The sequence below is a fragment of the Musa acuminata genome, chromosome BXJ2-6 (genome assembly GCF_036884655.1).
Source record: "Musa acuminata AAA Group cultivar baxijiao chromosome BXJ2-6, Cavendish_Baxijiao_AAA, whole genome shotgun sequence".
Classification (NCBI taxonomy): Eukaryota; Viridiplantae; Streptophyta; class Magnoliopsida; order Zingiberales; family Musaceae; genus Musa; species Musa acuminata.
Window position 1 is genome coordinate 27,814,475 of NC_088343.1, and position 18,629 is coordinate 27,833,103.

Sequence of the window (18,629 nt, forward strand, 5' to 3'; positions counted from 1 at the left end):
CCTACCTCTCCTACAAATAAATGAACCAATTTATCCTAAGTTAGTTAGGCTATTTTATGCAAACTTATGTGTGGATAACAATAACCTAAGTACTTACCTTTTAGGAACACAAATTAGAATTTTTGATAGTACTATTTGTGAACTAATTGGAATCACTGAAAAAGATAGGGGCTGTTATTTTAGAGGTAAATGGAATGTCAATGTAATCGGAGCAACTTACTTCGAAGCCGTAGAAACTATTTTTGCAAATCCGGACCTCAGCATAATATCCAAGAGTTGCGAGCACTTACTTCCCTTTAACTCTAAAATTCTTCATCACATCATAACAAGCATACTATTCCCTAAGCAATTTCATCTTGATAAAATGAGTCAAATAGAGATAAGCACCATGTATTGGATTATGACCGATCAACATAACTATTTTGGATACTCAATCCTATAACACATGTAGAATATTATAGCTAAAGACATTATGTTACCATATGGGAGGTTAATCACTTGATTTATACTTACCCATGACATTTGTATCCCACCCGATGAAGAAACAATTCAAAGTGATCGATATAACATCATCAATAGAAATCTACTGAAAAGACTTAGGTGCACATTTAGCAATGGTATATGGGTTAGGCAACCTAGAAGGACTAATCCAATTCCCCCACTAGTAGAATACCTTGAAACACCAATCTTTAGGGGAAATGAATCTCCTCCTCCAAGTCCCTTTGGAGCAGCACCTTCAGCTCTTGCGTCATCTTCTAAAGAACTTATTATGGCAGAATTGTATCAGATCAAATCATAACAAGATCAACTCAAATCATAGCAAGAGCAAATTCGAATTCAGCAAATTGAAATTTTGAAGGAACTGTGACAAATGAATAAAAAAATAGATGTCATGTATAAGAACTATGGATTTCTTCCTACGGATTAGTCGATATACCTCCTTATTCTATTACTTTGATACTTGTATGTTTGCTCTTAATGCCAAGTTAGACTTTTGTCATCTTCTTTCCTAAAAGCTGAACTTTCTTTTGAGATGTATTTTGAATGAAAGATGAATTTTTAAAATTCTGGATGAATGCTGATTTTCTTTCCGGATGAATGTTGAATTTTGTATGATCGATCTTAATGCTGAATTCCTTTTCTAATGGTTTTATAATCACAAATTATATGCTTCAAGTCTCTCTCCTTTTTGTTGATGACAAAGGGGGAGAAGGGAGCAAAACATGACTTATGATGACTTGTACCATTTCAATAGCATGACTTATATGAATTGCAAAAGCTTGTGTAATGCAAATGTCTTATATGCCTTGCAAAAATCTTTGACTATATCGTAAGTTCTTAGATTGGTTGATAATATTAATTCATGCCTCACTTTTATATCATGAAATTCATGTTGAAAATTTTTATCTCTTGTTGTAGTGATAATTGTCTTTTATCATTCGACTTAAAAATAATTTTTATAGCTGGAAATTATGAGAAATACGAAGTTTCGTATTTGCTCATGCTTAAAGAGAATAACGATAAGTTCAACGGATAGAACTTATCGGTTTATGCTTGAATTCAAAGGGATGGAAGTCAAGTATTTTTATCTTCTCATAATATGGCATATAGATAGGGGGAGTTATGTTTAACTCCGTCATCAATTGATTGTCATCATTAAAAAGGGGGAGATTGTTGAATCTCAAATTTTGATGATGAAATCAATTGATGAGAGAATTGATCTAATCCATATTATTGAGTTAAGTGTGCAGGATTAACTATGATAGCTTGAAAACATAAAGCAAGGATACCGAAGTCAAGTTCGATGGACGTTTAAGAGTCCGAAGATTCGTCGGAGATACTGCCGAAACCAACCAAGAAGAAATCGAGGACTTGTCGGAGGTTCGCGGAGATCACCGATAAGGCTCGGCTACTCGCTGAATTTGTCACAAGATCGGGAGCCTACTGGGAGTCCGCCGAAAGAAATCCAAGGGCATATCGGAAGTCCACCGAAAGATCGCCGGAACAAGACTCGACGTTTGCCAATTTAAAACTTGCTTAGGATTATGTTTTTAGTTACGTAGTTCGTATGTAATTAGGGTTAGGATTAAGGGATAATCCTATATCCTGGTTATGGGCCAATTGGGCCCAAATGTGACCTGGTTTGGGCCGGACTTGAAGCCCAACCAAAGATCCGTAAGGACGGGTGGTGGAACCGTCGGACTAGGCGGTGGCACCGCCAAGAGCCTGAAGGGTTAGGCAGTGGAACTGCTAGACTGGGTGGTGGCACCGCCCAACACCCGAGATCAAGCGGTGGCACAGCCACCAATAGGCGGTGACACCACCAGTACACTGTCAGTTTCAGACACTGAAAGGCGATGGCATCGCCACTAACAGGCGGTGGCATCGCCAGCCTCGGAAACCCAAGAGAATTCAAAATTTGAAGCCCAAATTTGAATTATTTTGGGGCCTATAAATACCCCTCAATTCTCAGTTGAGATTATAACTTTTGTAAAAGTAATAGATTGAGATAAAGGTCTTAGAAAAGTCTTTAGTAAGTCTTGTCTTCAATTGCTTGAGTGTTCACCTCCTTCTTTCTATTCAAGAATTTGTAAGAGTGTGAGCCACTTGTAAAAGGTTGTAAGAGGAGTATTTGTCCTTCCCCTTCAAAGAGATTTACTAGTGAAAGTTGGGAGCCTCATCGAAGAAGGCTTCACAAATGGATGTAGGTCATTTTACCCAACCATTTTAAATTGACGTATTCATTGAATGTGTGAGTACTTACCTTTCTGCAATCGTTATCTACACAGCAGCAAGTTTCCGGTTTTTACTTTACTCAAGTTACTATCAAAATAAAATCTCCTTGCATTTTACGGAATCATTTTCGAACTTACAAGTTTTAATCCACTGTACTAATTTACCCCTCTCTCTTAGTGCCGCTCCGATCCTAACAGGCGGATCTTAAACTCTAATACTCATATTTTACGGGCATCATGGGCCATTGCAATTAATACTTCAAGACTACAAGTAGAAGTAGGTTAATTGTCTTGAATGTGCAAGAACGAGTCATATAGATCCTATTTTACAGGCATTAGTGTTGGCTGAACTCTTCTCCCCTCCTCTCTGAAATAAATTAAATGCAAGTGTTGCATCTTCTACCTTCATCTAAAGCCATAATCATTCTGCATAGTGCGTGAACGTCGTAGAAGGATGATCTTATCCAACTCTATGATACAAGCTTAGCTATTCATCAGTTGCCAAAAGAAATATTCAAACTTTCTTTGACTTTAAATTGCTAGTATACAGTGATAAGTTTGTGTGTGCAAGGAAATAAACAATTCGGATGATAATGTCAATATAATATTTATGTGAAAGAAGAAGATTGGAAAGGACTACAGAATAATTGCAAGAATTTGGAACTCATAATAATCCAATCAAAACAGGTGGTGAGTTTGGATATGTATATAAAACACTAATATTAGACATTGTAAAAAAAGGGTTGCTGATAGTTAATTTCATTTGCAAAAATGTAAAGATGCCTTAGATATTCTTAATATCAATTACTTAAAATAACTAATATTTTTTAAGAATATTAATAAAACTAAAAATTCAACATCCCTATACTACTAGTCAATTAATAAAGATTAATCACAAGAATTCCTTTTAATTTATATATATATATATATATATATATATGAAAAATAGGGATATACTATTTAATTTTAATTATTATTTGCTAAAATTACCACCAACAACAATACCATTCGCCTTCTATTATCGATGACATGAGGCTGTGAACGCTCTTCCTCCCTCTTCCACGGGAGGCCAAGATGACCACCGCTGTCAGCAGCTGCCGCCAGCTCCTCTCCTCCCCATCTCTCCCCACCTTCTTGCGCCGCCCACCGTCTCCTCCACTCCCTCGGCGCTTCTTCAGCTGCAGCGGCAGGAAGAAGCGGCAACAGTGGCAGCCGCGCCGCAGCTCCGCCGGCTTCCGGGCGCGGTGCGGACTCCTACCGGTGGACCCCTGGGCGCCCACCGTCGACTCCCAGAGCGTCGCCTCCCAGCTCTTCGCCGCCTCCCTCTTCCCCTACCTGGGCTTTCTGTACTACATCACCAGGTCGAACACCGCGCCCAAGCTCACCCTCTTTGGCTTCTACTTCCTGCTCGCCTTCGTTGGCGCCACAAGTATGATGCCCTTCTCTTGCTCGCTTCTTCTTTTGTTTATCTCTTCCTCTCTTCCATATGTTGATTGCTCACTGCTCTGATAGTCACATTGGTGGAGGCAATTAGAGGAGGGGACGTTTGTTTATATGATTTCAAGAAATAGGTTAAATTTAGATTTTAATTCATATCTCAGGATGAAATTTTGGTGCTTGTCAGGAATTAAAGAAGTTCACTTGTTGAAATCTTCATTCTTTTGATAAATTTAGTACTTTTAGTTCACCAGTCATGAGTGAGATCTGTATGTAAAAGGTGTAAAGTTATAATCTCTGTACATTTTCTGCATTAAATTCATATGTAATCTTCTACCTTCAGTTTGGGAATTGGTAAGTCGGGAAATAGTGTATTTAGTATTCTACATCAAAGTGAGTATCGGTTTCATTAGATAAAACCTATGAGTTCATTTAAAGCCTTCTGAAATGATCTTTTCGGTCTCTGCCTCAATTTCTCTCCCAAAAACTTAAAAAAAAAAAAAACCAAGAGCTTAAACAGTCAATAGGAATCTCAGTTTTGAATATGGAGACAGTTGGTAAGCAGCATTTTATTAATGGCTTATTGGCAAAAAAGATGATGTTCCGGAACACATCCCAAACAGCTGTTGTTAATATTAAATTTCTACTGCATTGAGCCCTTTAGAGCAATAATGCCTTCAAAAACAGCTTTTTTGAGCTAAGTATAAATGTTTTGTTTGAAATGATAACTATTGATGCTTGCATTGGCAGGATTCTTATTGCTTATTTTCTTTTTCTTTTTTACATAGCTACTAATGCCATTTCTTTTCTTGGATGCATATATGACCCCATAATCTTGAAAAAGTTCCTGCTGGTATATATGGTAACTTCTCTACCCACCTACATTCTCTTTGGCAGCAAAATTATTCGAAGTTACTGTGATCTGATTTGAAGCCATGGAAATCTTTTGACAGCAAAGGTGCATTATGGAACCTCATTGTCAAATGTTGATTGGCTGCATGGTGGAGCAGAATCCTTGCTTACTCTCACAAACTTGTTTGTCGTTTTGGGTTTGAGGGAAGCATTGAGGAAAATAAAGGAAGCAAAAAAGAGCACACCTCCAGTAGTTTCAGAAGTTAAAGAAAAAAGTTCCGTATAGGTAATAGACTATCGTAGTTGAGCTGCCATTTTTAATTGTCTTAATATTGTTTCGGCTAGTTTCCGAGTTAGGACTTGAATCATTCTCACATGCCATTCTGTCTCTGGTTCCAAAGAGCATCACACAGTTCATGCCCTTTAAGCATCTACAATTACATTTCAGGTAGTTGAGGAAATCTCTAAGCAGTTGAGAAAAATCCTCCCTACTGAATGTGTATAACCTCCCTGCTGAATGTGTATAAATAGCTATCGAGAGCTCACTATCTAAATAAACTAGACAATTACATCTCATACATTTCATAGTTTCTTCTATAATTTCTATCTTTCTATCTCCTTTGTTTAATTCTTTACATGGTATCAAAGCCTTCTTCCTTGCGGATGTAGACAGCTCTGCCGAAGCCTTCTACTGCTCCTCTTTTCTATTCAATTGGAAAGGGCAGTGCTGTTGCTTACCTCTCCTCCGGCGCCGCTACTTCCTGTTCCGGAGTCGGAGACTGCTCGACCACCTTCTGCCCTCACAAGAACCTCACCTACACTACCGTGGTGGCCGCCGTCCTCGCAACTGCTCCCCGGCCAGCGACCTCTCCTCCTCGCCCATCGCTGCAGCCTCCTCTGCAGTGCATCGCTACATCGCTGCATCGCTGCAGCCTTCTCTGTAGTGCATCGCTGCAGCCTCCTCTGCAGTGCATCGCTGCAGCCTCCTCTGCAGTGCATCGCTGCAGCCTCCTCTGTAGTTCATCGCTGCAGCCTCCTCTATAGTTCATCGCTGCAACATCCTTTGCAGCGCATCGATCTGCTTTTCTCCTCCTCCCTCCCTCCTATATCTTTACATCTTCTGTAAAGATCACTTAAATCGCCACAAAATATCTGGGATGTCTTCATTTTCCTCTTCCGATATTCCTGTCCCTGTTTCTGCAGGGACTTTAAGCACTTCTCAAAGTCTTATCACCATCAATACTGTAGCACTCGAGGCAACTATGCATCTTGGCGAGCACAATTTTCTAATATTCTATTTGGCTATGTTCTCCTAGGTTACGTTGATGGCTCTCCAATGTCCACCTGAAATGATCAACATCCCAGGAGAACCCAATCCAGTGCCAAATCCAGCCCACAAACTATGGTTACGTCAAGATCGCCTCATCCTCCAAGCTATTCAAGCTTCCGTTGTTGGATCCATTGCCCCACTGATATCCTCATGTACGACTGCTGCAGAAGCATGGTGCAAGTTACAAACAACTTTGGCAAATCACTCGCGTACTCGTATGCTCGGACTTCTCTCCAATTTGATGAAAACAAAACAAGAGGGAAGTATTATTGCTGATTATCTACAACATATCAAAGATATCATCGATGACTTAGCTTTGATAGGTAATTCTTTCAGTGATGAAGAAGTCCTAATCCATACCCTCAATAGCCTAGGAGGCGAGTACAAAGAACTGACAGCAGCACTTCGGGCACGCGACTCACCAATATCATTCGAAGAACTTTATGATAAGTTGATCGACTCTGAGACGTACTTGAAGCGTGATGATAGGTTGCCCGGATCACCTATTACAGCTCAGGTCAATAAAAAATCCAAGAGGAAGAGCAACCAGTACAATAAGCACGTCAACAACGATTTGGCTAAGCTACCTCCTAGCCCTATAGGGCCCAGACCATACCCCCCTTATTCATATCAAGGTGGTAACTTTCATAATCCTCAAACGTCGCGTCCTAACTTAACAAACCACCAACAAGTCATTTGCCAACTATATGATAAAGTCGGACATTCCGCGAAAGTTTGTCGGTCTCGCCCCAGATTCCCTACTCCATCATAGTGGCCTCAGGCAAATTTCATGGCTACTCCAACTCCTACCCAACCTAATTGGATTATGGACTCGGGCGCCTCTCATCACATCACCTTTGATCTTCAAAATTTGTCCATCCACAATAACTATGACGGAAATGAAGATATCATCATTGGTGACGGTAAAAGAATTCCTATTACTCATTCTGGTTCCTCAACGCTTAGTTCACTTACCACAATTGCACCTCACATTAAAAGAAATCTCATTTTCGTTTCTCAATTCTGTAAACAAAATAATACTTCCATTGAATTCTTTCCTAACTTTTTTTTTGTCAAGGATTTGAGCACGAGGGCATCTTTAGTCCAAGGCCAGAACAAAGACAACATTTATGAGTGGCCATCCGCTTCGCAAATTACCCTACCTACTGCTCACTCTTCAGTCGCAGCTCCAGTTGATGTATGGCATCGTCGTCTTGGTCATCCCTCCCCTTTTATCCAGCAAAAATTACTTTCTTGTTATTCTCTTCCTACCTTGAAAATCAATAGCACTATCAATCATTACAATGCTCGTCTTTGCAATAAAAGTCATAAACTGCCTTTTGGGACAACCTCCATTTCTTGCTCTAAACCATTTGAAATCATTTATACCGACGTGTAGGGCTCTGCCCCAATTCCTTCTTTTGACAAGTTTCATTTTTATATCATTTTTGTAGACTATTTTACTAAGTACACATGGTTATATCCTCTCCACCATAAGTTTGATGTTTCCACAGTATTTACCAACTTTCGGAAGTTGGTCGAGAATTTTTTTTAATCTTCCATTAAAACAGTTTACTCTGATGGCGGAGGCGAATATCAAGCCCTCATATTTTGTCTCTCCGCTTGCGGTATACAACACCACGATCTAAGCCTTGCACTTTTATAGGCTACTCTCTTGAACATAATGCTTTTCGATGCTATGAACCCCAAACTAAAAAAGCCTTTATATCACGTCATGTTATTTTTGAGGAGTCTGTCTTTCCTTTTCAAAACAATCCTACTATGCAGGCTACTCCGATAAACATACATCATTGGAATATCCCTCTGATCTCATCACACGAACCTCCAATGATACCGTCCAGTCCTTACCCTTAAGATCCGCATACTACTATTACTCCAGTTCAACAGCTTCTCACTCCCTTTATTTCTCCACTCCCTTCCTCACAAGTTTTCCCTATTAATGAAGTAATACCCTCGGTAACATTACCACTGGCTTTACCTTCTCCTAGACCTAGTGACATAGTCGTGCCGACGGTTGGCCCGGTCCATGACAATGACTCGCCCTCGACTATACCACCAACACAATCTACCACTTTCATCCCCCCTAGACATCCAATGACAACACACTCAAAAAATGGTATTTTCAAACCACGTCAAGTCCTTGACTTACATGCTATAACAAGTTCCTCCACTAAGGTCAGTGAACCCACTACAATCACTCAAGCTTAAAAATCTTCTCACTGGCGAAAATCCATGTGTGACGAATATGATGCTCTCCTCTATAACTCTACATAGACCTTAGTACCCTTTCATCACACACAAAATATCATCGGGTGTAAATGAGTCTTTCGAATTAAGCGGAATCCAGACGGATCCGTTGCCAGATATAAAGCACGTCTAGTCGCCAAAGGGTTTCATCAACGACCTGGTGTCAACTTCACAGAGACATTTAGTCCCGTTGTTAAACCCACAACAATTCGTCTTATCCTGAGTTTGGCCATCTCAAAGGGCTGGCATATACGACAATTAGATGTTAATAATGCATTTTTACAAGGGTCACTTACTAAAGATGTCTTTATGCGGCAACCTCCTGGTTTCATTCATCCTCAGTGTCCGAGGCATGTCTACAAACTTCAAGAACTATTTATGGACTTCGTCAAGCTCCAAGGGCTTGGTATACCGAGCTTGGCTCGTTTTTGACTTAAATTGGCTTTATCAATTCCAAGTCTGATACCTCGTTATTCATTTGCTAGCACAATAGAAGCACAATATATCTTTTAGTATATGTGGATGATATTATTGTCATAGGAAATAATCCTTTGAAGACTCATACATTTCTAAAGTACTTGGCCGATCGATTCTCCCTCAAAGGTCTAGGAACTTTAAGCTACTTTCTGGGAGTGAAAGCAACATTTACATCTTCAAGTCTCTTCCTATCACAAAGAAAGTATATTCAAGATTTATTATCAAAGACAAACATGTAGGATGCGAAAGAGGTTACAACTCCTCTCTCTACCAGCGAATCACTTAAATTATGTGATGGAAGTCCTGCTACAGATTCGACTCAATATCGACGAGTCCTTAGCTCCTTACAGTACTTGGCTCTCACCCGTCCATATATCTCATTTGCCGTTAATAAATTATCGCAATTCATGTATCGACCATCTACTACGCATTGGTCTGCGGTCAAACGAATTTTGCGGTATCTTAAAGGGACTCTTAATCATGACATTTTTCTTCACAAAAATACTTCACTCCATCTCCATGCCTTTGCTGATGTTGATTAAGCAGGGAACTTTGATGATAGAACATCTACGTCAGGGTACATTGTCTTCCTTGGAGCTACTCCAACTAGTTGGAGTTCTAAAAAACAAAAGACGATTGCACGATCTACAACTGAAGCTGAATACCGTGCCATTGCCACCGCCACTGTTGAACTCAATTGGGTCACAAATCTGCTCAAAGAACTCAACGTCAACTCCACGGTTATTCCTACAATATATTGTGATAATATTGGAGCTACCTACTTATGTGTCAATCTAGTATTTCATTCCCGCATGAAACACATTGCCATCGACTTCCACTTCATGCGAGATCAAGTTGTCAGACATCAACTCCGTGTTTCTCATGTACATACAGCTGATCAACTAGCAGACTCACTCACAAAGCCTCTCGCCCGCAAACTATTTTCATCTCATCGGTCCAAGATCGGCATCCTTGATGGAAGCTCAATCTTGCGGGGGCATGATAAGCAGATAAGATTTCATCAAGGCAGTTGAGGAAATCTCTAAGCAGTTGAGAAAAATCCTCCCTGCTGAATGTGTATAAATAGCTATCGAGAGCTCACTATCTAAATGAACTAGGCAATTACATCTCATACATTTCATAGTTTCTTCTACAATTTTTATCTTTCTATCTTCTTCCTTTAATTCTTTACAATTGGTACACAATACTTCTTATCCAGTTTAGTTATATGAGAAAAGCAGGTTTTTCAGCTGATGTTGCTTAAAATACTATTTTGACCTCTAGAATCATTATGTAAATATGGTTGGTCCATGTGCAATTAGTGTATGGAACAGTCTGTTCCTTTTTTGCCACAATTAAGTTAAAGATTTTAAATATAAAAAGATAAAAAAAAAACCTTATAAGAAAATGGGAAATCACACAGTCAATGCTTGAATAGTTTAATTCTTTTGTAGCTGATGTCATACAGCTATATTTTTTTAACGTTTTTGACACTGTCATTGATATAATTATTTTATTTATATTCTAATTAAATAACAATGATCTTTTTACAATTGTAAACATGCTCACAACAGTTGCAATCTCTGCTGTCTTTGGTTACATCATGCCAAATCTGCAATTCCTTTGTTTCTTTGTGAGACACTATTTAACTGCAGCAGTCTCTTTCATCAGAAAAAAATTTTTGTCTCCCTCACAGACTGTTAACTAATAGATAAAGTTCTAAATAAAGTAAAAGCGCTGATTGTGTATATTGCTATGGATCAACCTCTTTGTTATAAGGAAGCTTCAGGCTGTTACGTCTGCAGAACAAAGAAACACAGTTGTGACCTGGTGTAACAAAAGCTTTGTCATATATGATGCTTCTTTTCCACAGAAGATTGTTCTTTTCTTGAGCAAGTGGTCTCGTCAAATTGTACCCTAAATTGATTGACAGCTAGGTAATTTATCATGTTGTTGAATTGTAAGAGGCTTCAGATTTTCTTTTTTATTTTCAGAACCTTTTATGTCTGAATATATTTTTCCTATTGCTCACTCTGAAACCACTCTCTTTTTTCTTAATCATGCGATGCGGAGACCCTTCCCCAGCAATCACTTGGTATATTCTAATTTGGTACAAGAGATCTGTGAGCTCAAGTCACTCTTTGCAAGATGGGATGGATCACCGGAAGGCCTTTGTCTGCAATCTTCTCCCGAGTCAAATACAAAGGACATAATTCAGAGACGAGCATTTGCATATTATCTGAACTACTTACCAAGGAGGCGATGCGAGTCGGCTAGATATAATCTTGTTGCTGTAGTGTGCTCAGAAGATTATTGACAGCCTGATGCTAAGTATACTGTAATCTTAAAAAAGAAAGATAGGAGTCATTCAGATTGTGATTGTGATGCAGAGATCCATCTTAAACATGTATCAGCACCTGGCAACTTCAGCTTCTTCTCCCTAATGACCCACTGCATTCTATTTCGAATCTTCATGCTGAAGCAACTGTTTAGATTAACAGTTCTCTCCAATTTCTGCCCTATTAAAGATCTATCCCTCATTGGTCCACTGAATGTTGTGTTTATGTTAGATACAGATATTAGTGCTTCTTGTACATTCATGTGACTTGGATGTCTATTTCAGGGCAAAAGTGTGCGTATTTCCTATCTCACACTGCAGGACAAAGTGATCTCCACTGCCACCACGACAAACAGCCAATGCCAAGAACTTTTTGCTTTGGATGAGGCATATGCCATGGCAAACCAGTCGCTCTTCTCCGACTTTAGGAAGATAAATTTTGATGTTTTCTGTATCATACTTTTTTATCTTGTAAGAATTCCCTGTTCCTGACTCTATTTTCTTTACACTAATTGATTGCGGCAAGCATTCTTAGTTGATCTTTGAATTCATGGAGAGAACAACCATGGTGATTCCCTCTGTTTCTACCTACATCACCAGCTTGAGGAGATGGATGTTCATGAGAAGAAGCTGCACGAATCAAAACCGGGGGCATCGAACTGAAAGTTCTGGGCGAAGTCCATCTCCGGGAGCATGAAAGCCATGTCCACCAGGGACGAATTGCTTGCTGAATCGCCTCTGGATATCATCTCGGCGATGTCGGAGTCTGAAGTCTGCAGCTTCATGCCGCCATCGAAGCTACTGATCTGGTACGGTGACGAGAAGGCAGGCGGCGAGGAAAGGGAGGAGAAGAGGTCGGCTGCTGTGTCACCCATTACCGCCATGGATCCATAGGAAAGAGAGGTCAGTCCCCAAGCTTCCTCCTCACAGTGTACGCCTTCCATCTCAAGTGTGTAGCTTGATTGATGTCCGAGGCATGCCGATGTCGGGGCTCTCTGTGGCCTTTGGAGGCACGTATGCGTCCCGAGGTAGGTGACGTCGAACACCAGGGGATCCTCGCCCGACCGCTGTACCTGCTTCGTCGCCTGACATCCCTGGGAGCTGCGGTGCGTGCACCTGTAGTAAGCTCTGCAAGACGAAGAACAAGCACGGACACAAACACATGGATGGCGATGAGAACAGAGCAAGAGCTTGTCATGGTTCTCAAACTTGGTAGCATTGGGTTTCGAATCCTGACCTCGGATGCTTGGCTCCCAGGATATCCTTCTGTCCGTACTTTCTCCAGCTATAGCCGTCATCCACAGGGCCTTCGACTCCTCCAACTCCGGGGATGAGCCTCACTTGGTTCGTCAACTTGTGCATCGTCTTCCTGCCACAAGCCGAGCTGAATCCATGTCAAAACATGATCGGGTGACAGAGAAGTCGGAGCTCTCCGAGAACAAAAGAGTCAAAGACGCACTTTTTCTTCATAAAGTCCCTACGACCGGGGTCCCTGAACGCCGGGCTGGAGTTCTCGCTGCGAGGGCTGTTGCCGGCCTGCAGATCGCCGTCGGGATCGCCGGACTTCGCCATGAGAATCGACTTCCCGATGGAGGAGAGTATTTCGGTCGCTAAAGACTTACAGAGCTCAGCGGCAGAAGGGTGATCCAGATGGGACTGCAGCTGACTCACTAGCTGCAGAGCCCGAGCTAGCTCGGCCATTAGAGTGCTCCTCAGCTCACTTCCTGTGCCATCATTCTGCATGGCGAAGGCAGCTCAGTTTCAGAGCCAGCTCACTTTGAAGCAGTGGACGAATCAAGCTTGAGCAAGAAGAAGAATGAAATCTGTGGGCACTATAGCGAGCGAGGGAGGGAGGTTGCTTGGAGAGTGAGGGTGGAGGGATCAGAATCAAGTGGAGGGTTTATATGAACACGAGGAAGGTGGAAGAATAGCGCGTTCTGCTCGAGAACACAGAGAGAGAGAGAGAGAGAGAGAAGTTGACCGAGTCACCACGGTTGAATCCAGAGAGGAAGAAGTGGCAGCTTGTAGTGGTAGTGAAAGAGGGGAATGTGAGGCATGTGCTTGGAACTGACCGAGAAAGTTCAAAGGCTTTTACGCGTAACACAAATTATTCCACATGGCCACGGGATTTTTTATATATCTTAAATCCATCTGTTCTCACATAGTCTATATAGCATGGATTTTTTGACCCTAAAACTCAGTTAATTAAGTCTCAAAAAAAATTCTATCATATCAATGCTCTTAAAATACATTCCTGTGGGTCGAGAGTTTAAAATCTCACGTCCAGACGACATATGATGGCACCTAAAAAAACAAATAATAGACAAATGAGATTGGATTATAGTGAAAGTTTTTTATTATTTTAAGGAAAAAATTAGAAAATATTTTTTGAAGAGATTTATATTTTTTTTCCCTCGGGCTAGAAGATAGTATCTCTAGTTAAATAAAAAATTAATTATTTTGTTATTACTTCTATTATAGTCTTTTTAGCGCTTCTTTTATCTTTTCTCATATTATTAATATTAATTATAATTTTAATATTTTAATTTGATGCAAGTCCATATTGAAGTTTATCAACTTAATTTAATTATAAGTGTTTTTATAGATCAAATCCACTCAATCTTTTGCAGAACTTACAAGAGTATAAACTCGTGACAAAGAGTATATATATATATATATATATATATATATATATATATTTATATATATATATAGCGGAATGTGGTGAGAAATATCTTGTGCTTCTATTTAATGGACCACAATCTGAATCCAATGTGCAGTGTGTATTTTAGCACATGAATGATCGGAGAGTTCCTAATCACCTCATGCCAGTAATATGAATAAAACCAGGTTTGTAGGTCACACACAAAAAGTAATGTGGCCGTAATGCACTTCCCTGACATGAGAGACCCACTCAACACGCTGATGTTTGAAAGCAATAAAGTGTGGTTGGATGTGACAAACGTGAAGACAAAGCAATGAAACATAGTAGCCCTCAAAGAGAGGGTTAAAAGAGAGGTGATTTGAGCCCCCAAAAATCTCCACTTTTCCCACGTATTTGCACAAGGAAAACGTCTCCAATAACACCTCGGTGTCCTTTCGCCATGGAGTTCGTTGGTCATCCACCCAAGTGAATAGAGTAATTATTTTCCAAGCTTGCATGAAATCCAGGAATCATAAGTGTTGCATACTCATTAATTATGTTGAAACTCCAATCGAAATCAATAGTTATATTGGAACTCATTTTAAATGTTGATAGGGCGTATTTTGGCCCTATGTGAACCATCGACAGACGTTGTAGATCGACACGATATCGTACGCCTCCAGAAGCGCGGGGTGTACATCACGTCAAGCTCCAACAGTGCGACTGTGCAGCTTGACCACCCCAAGAACTAGGGGCGGTGTCGTCTGCTGTTAGGGTAGTGCCGTCTGACGCCGCTCAAGCACCCCTGAAGATGCCATCTCGTCAGAGAGATTGTTCTACCCCTAGAGTCAACGGCCATGCCGGACCAGGGCTCGACCAATTCCCGTACGCTGGTATAAATATGTTAGAACCCTTGCAGATTCTAAACTTGGGGTTGATCTCTTTAGAAGATCGACCTCCTTGGAACTCTATAGGGGTTCCTCCCTCCAAGTTGCTGCTCATAGGCTGTAGAAAAGATTCATCTATTGCTTATGAAAAGAGAAGGAATACATGGCTATTTATAGGGCTTCTAAACTCTAACTCCTAATAGGACTCCTACTTAAGACTCTTACTTCTAACCAACTCCTAGTAGGACTCCTACTCAAGACTCCTATTCCCTTACAACTCCTAATTCTTCTCTAAGAAAAAACCTCCTACATGAATGTCCCTCTCAATTAGGACTCTCCTAGCTAGAGTCCTAACAGAATGTCCCTCTCAATTAGGACTCTCCTAGCTAGAGTCCTAACAAACCCGCCCTCTTCAAATCAGCCTTGTCCTCAAGGCTGAGATTTCATGAACTCAGGGAACCGGGTCTTAAGCTCCTCATATGGTTCCCATGTGGCGCCTTCAAGTGGTAAATTATTCCAATGCACTAGTACTTCAGTAGAAGGATGTCGGCGACGCATCACGATCCTGCGATCGAGGATGGCTTGTGGTTGGGCTTGAATAACTCTATCCTCAGTTGTGTTGGGCAGTTGGATCTGGGGTGACTCATGTTCTCCCAACTTGGGCTTTAGGCATGATACGTGAAAGACAGGATGAATTTTGGCATCCTCAGGTAATTTAAGTCTGTACGCCATGGCTCCAATACGCTCTGTGATCTGATAGGGCCCATAAAAACATGGGGATAGCTTCATAGAGGCTCGAGTGTTGATAGAGAGTTGCTTGTATGGTTGTAGGCGAAGATAAACCCAATCTCCCACTGAAAATTCTCTTTCACTTCGTCGTGTGTTGGCTTGCTGCTTCATTCTGGCTTGAGCGATAGAGAGATTATCTTTTAACAGTTTTAAGAGTTTGTCCCTATCAATCAATTCTTGGTCAACCTGATCTACTGATGGAAATCTTCAACTTAGCAACCATATACCCCGATAGCTAAAGAGCTATGATACATATGGAATGCAAATTGACCTCCTCCAACGATTTGAAACAAGATGGATCGTTCAAGATTGAAGTTAGGAAAACTATTCTAATCACATAATCAATGAAAATTTGATGAAGTAATTAGAATAGTACTTTGATTCCCTTAAAACGCCACAAACTAAAAAGCTTGATAAGTTGAAAGGAAAAACAAAGATTTTTCTTGGGTTTTGAACGCCACAAACAGAAATGCTTGATAAGTCCAAAGTTCATGCAAGAACTTAAAAACAAAACACTCACCGGTGTTGTAAGTCGAATATACTTCTCCAATATGTGTGCTCTTACAAAGAGAGTTAGCCTTGTTTATATAGTACAAAGGCCAAGTATAAAGGGAATGAATATATTAAATGACATTTATATTCCTAATGCATGAATGTAGATTACTCATGAATCTACATTGAATTGTTTTGAATAATTATTCATGAATAAACACACAATTCCTAATATGGTCCAATATGGCTGAATGACCTTTATTCTTCAAAGATGGCTAAAAATTCATCCTTCTCTCAAGGTTGGAATTTCTCTTCATGATTTTGACTTATTTGAATCAGGTTGATTATTTTAGGCTCTTCTTGTATCCATAGAACCTTGACCAAGTTTTGACTAGCTTGCTCCTTCCAAATGTCTTCTAATAAACAAGTTAAGGCTTCTTTCATCCTTTTAGATTTCGCTCTTGTCATTGGTCCTCGATGAATAGTTAAAGGGTCTTTGGCAGAATTATAATCAACTTGCTCATTCATATCATTCCCCCTTTCCTTGAAAGGATTCGTCCTCGAATCAGTGTCTTCATCACCTGCATCAAACAAAGATAAATCAGAAACATTGAAGGTTGCACTAACATTACCATACTCACCCGGTAGTTCCAACTTGTATGCATTGTCATTGATTTTTTGAGAGACTCGAAATGGACCATCTCCTCTTGGCATTAGTTTATACTTCCTTTGGTTAGGAAATCTTTCCTTCCTCAAGTGTAACCAAACCCAATCACCAGGTTCAAATACTACTTGCTTTCGGCCTTTGTTGTGTTGTTTCTCATATTGTAGAGTTTTCTTTTGAATTTGTATCTGGACCCTTTCATGCAATGCTTTGACAAAATCAGCTTTTTGCTTACCATCCAAATTGGCCTTTTCCAAAGGTAAAGGTAGCAAATCCATAGGAGTTAATGGATTGAACCCGTATACAACTTCAAATGGGGAATGGTTTGTTGTAGCATGTACACTTCTGTTATAAGCAAACTCCACATGTGGCAAACATTCCTCCCAATTTTTCAAATTCTTTTGAATTATGGCTCTCAAAAGTGTTGATAAAGTTCGATTTACCACCTCCGTTTGTCCATCTGTTTGTGGGTGACAAGTGGTTGAATACAATAGCCTTGTACCCAACTTGCTCCAAAGTGTTTTCCAAAAGTGGCTAAGGAACTTCACATCTCTATCACTCACAATTGTCTTTGGAATGCCATGTAATCTTACAATTTCTTTGAAAAACAGCCCCGCAACATGTGTTGCATCATCTGTTTTGTGACAAGGAATAAAATGTGCCATCTTGCTAAACCTGTCAACAACAACAAAAATAGAATCTCTCCCTCCTTTTGACCTTGGTAAACCCAAGACAAAGTCCATGGATATATCAACCCAAGGCTCACTAGTTATAGGAAGAGGAGTATACAATCCATGAGGCATTACTTTAGATTTAGCTTGTTTGCAAGTAATGCATTTCTTACATAATCTCTCAACATCTCTTTTCATATGTGGCCAAAAGAAATGATCACTTAACACATCTAAAGTTTTTCTAATCCCGAAATGCCCCATTAAACCTCCACTATGTGCCTCTCTCACAAGTAATTCTCTCATTGAACATTGAGGAATACACAACTTATTTTCTTTGAAAAGAAAATCATCATGCTTGAAGAACTTATCAAAACCCCCTTTCTCACATGCCCCATAAACATTAGCAAAATCATGATCAGAATTATATAAATTTTTAATATACTCAAAACCCAATAATTTTGCATCAAGTTGAGAAATTAGAGCATACCTTCTAGAAAGAGTGTCGGCAACCACATTTTCCTTACCTTGTTTATACTTGATGATGTATGGAAAGGATTCAATAAACTCCACCCATTTTGCATGCCTACGGTTTAGTTTTCCTTGTCCTTTGAGATATTTCAAGGACTCATGATCGGTGTGTATAATGAATTCCTTATACCAAAGATAGTGCTGCCATGTCTCTAACACTCTTACTAAAGCGTAAAACTCCTTGTCATATGTTGGGTAGTGAAGACTTGCTCCACTTAGCTTCTCACTAAAGAATGCAATGGGTCTGCCTTCTTGCATTAAGACTCCTCCAATTCCTATTCCACTCGCATCACACTCAATCTCAAAAGTTTTAGCAAAGTTCGGTAAAGCAAGCAAAGGTGCTGAACAGAGTTTGTCTTTAAGCAAATTAAAAGCATCATCTTGTTTTTCACCTCATCTAAATCCCATATTTTTTTTTATGCATTCAGTTATTGGTGCAGCAATTGTAGAAAAATCCTTAATGAATCTTCTATAAAAGCTAGCAAGACCATGAAAACTTCTAACATCACTAACACTG

At 40.0% G+C, this 18,629-nt stretch overlaps 2 protein-coding genes across 10 annotated transcripts; one reads left to right on the forward strand and one right to left on the reverse strand.

Moving 5' to 3' along the window:
• The first annotated feature begins 3,746 nt into the window (after positions 1-3,746).
• Positions 3,747-11,647, forward strand: LOC108952091 (uncharacterized). 8 transcript variants are annotated; one of them, XR_010487923.1, is made up of 5 exons: positions 3,747-4,164; positions 5,017-5,034; positions 5,126-5,310; positions 10,879-11,036; positions 11,173-11,647. XR_010487923.1 is itself a non-coding variant. In XM_065113451.1 (4 exons), exons 1-3 carry the CDS (start codon positions 3,810-3,812, stop codon positions 5,308-5,310), a joined length of 558 nt encoding a protein of 185 aa, XP_064969523.1. In that variant the 5' UTR covers positions 3,747-3,809; the 3' UTR covers positions 11,173-11,647. The 8 variants fall into 8 exon arrangements, 4 of the variants coding, with proteins under 4 accessions (XP_064969523.1, XP_064969522.1, XP_064969524.1 ...); XR_010487922.1 differs by having other exon boundaries at positions 11,185-11,647; XR_010487925.1 differs by having other exon boundaries at positions 10,883-11,036; positions 11,185-11,647.
• On the reverse strand, positions 11,075-13,321 carry LOC135615234 (transcription factor WRKY19-like). 2 transcript variants are annotated; one of them, XM_065113447.1, is made up of 3 exons: positions 12,897-13,321; positions 12,675-12,821; positions 11,075-12,565 (listed from the first exon to the last, which is right to left on the reverse strand). In XM_065113447.1, the coding sequence occupies exons 1-3, from the start codon at positions 13,178-13,180 to the stop codon at positions 12,055-12,057; spliced, it is 942 nt and encodes a 313-aa protein (XP_064969519.1). In that variant the 5' UTR covers positions 13,181-13,321; the 3' UTR covers positions 11,075-12,054. The 2 variants fall into 2 exon arrangements, with proteins under 2 accessions (XP_064969519.1, XP_064969520.1); XM_065113448.1 differs by having other exon boundaries at positions 12,675-12,806; positions 12,897-13,320.
• Between the last annotated feature and the right edge of the window lie 5,308 nt (positions 13,322-18,629).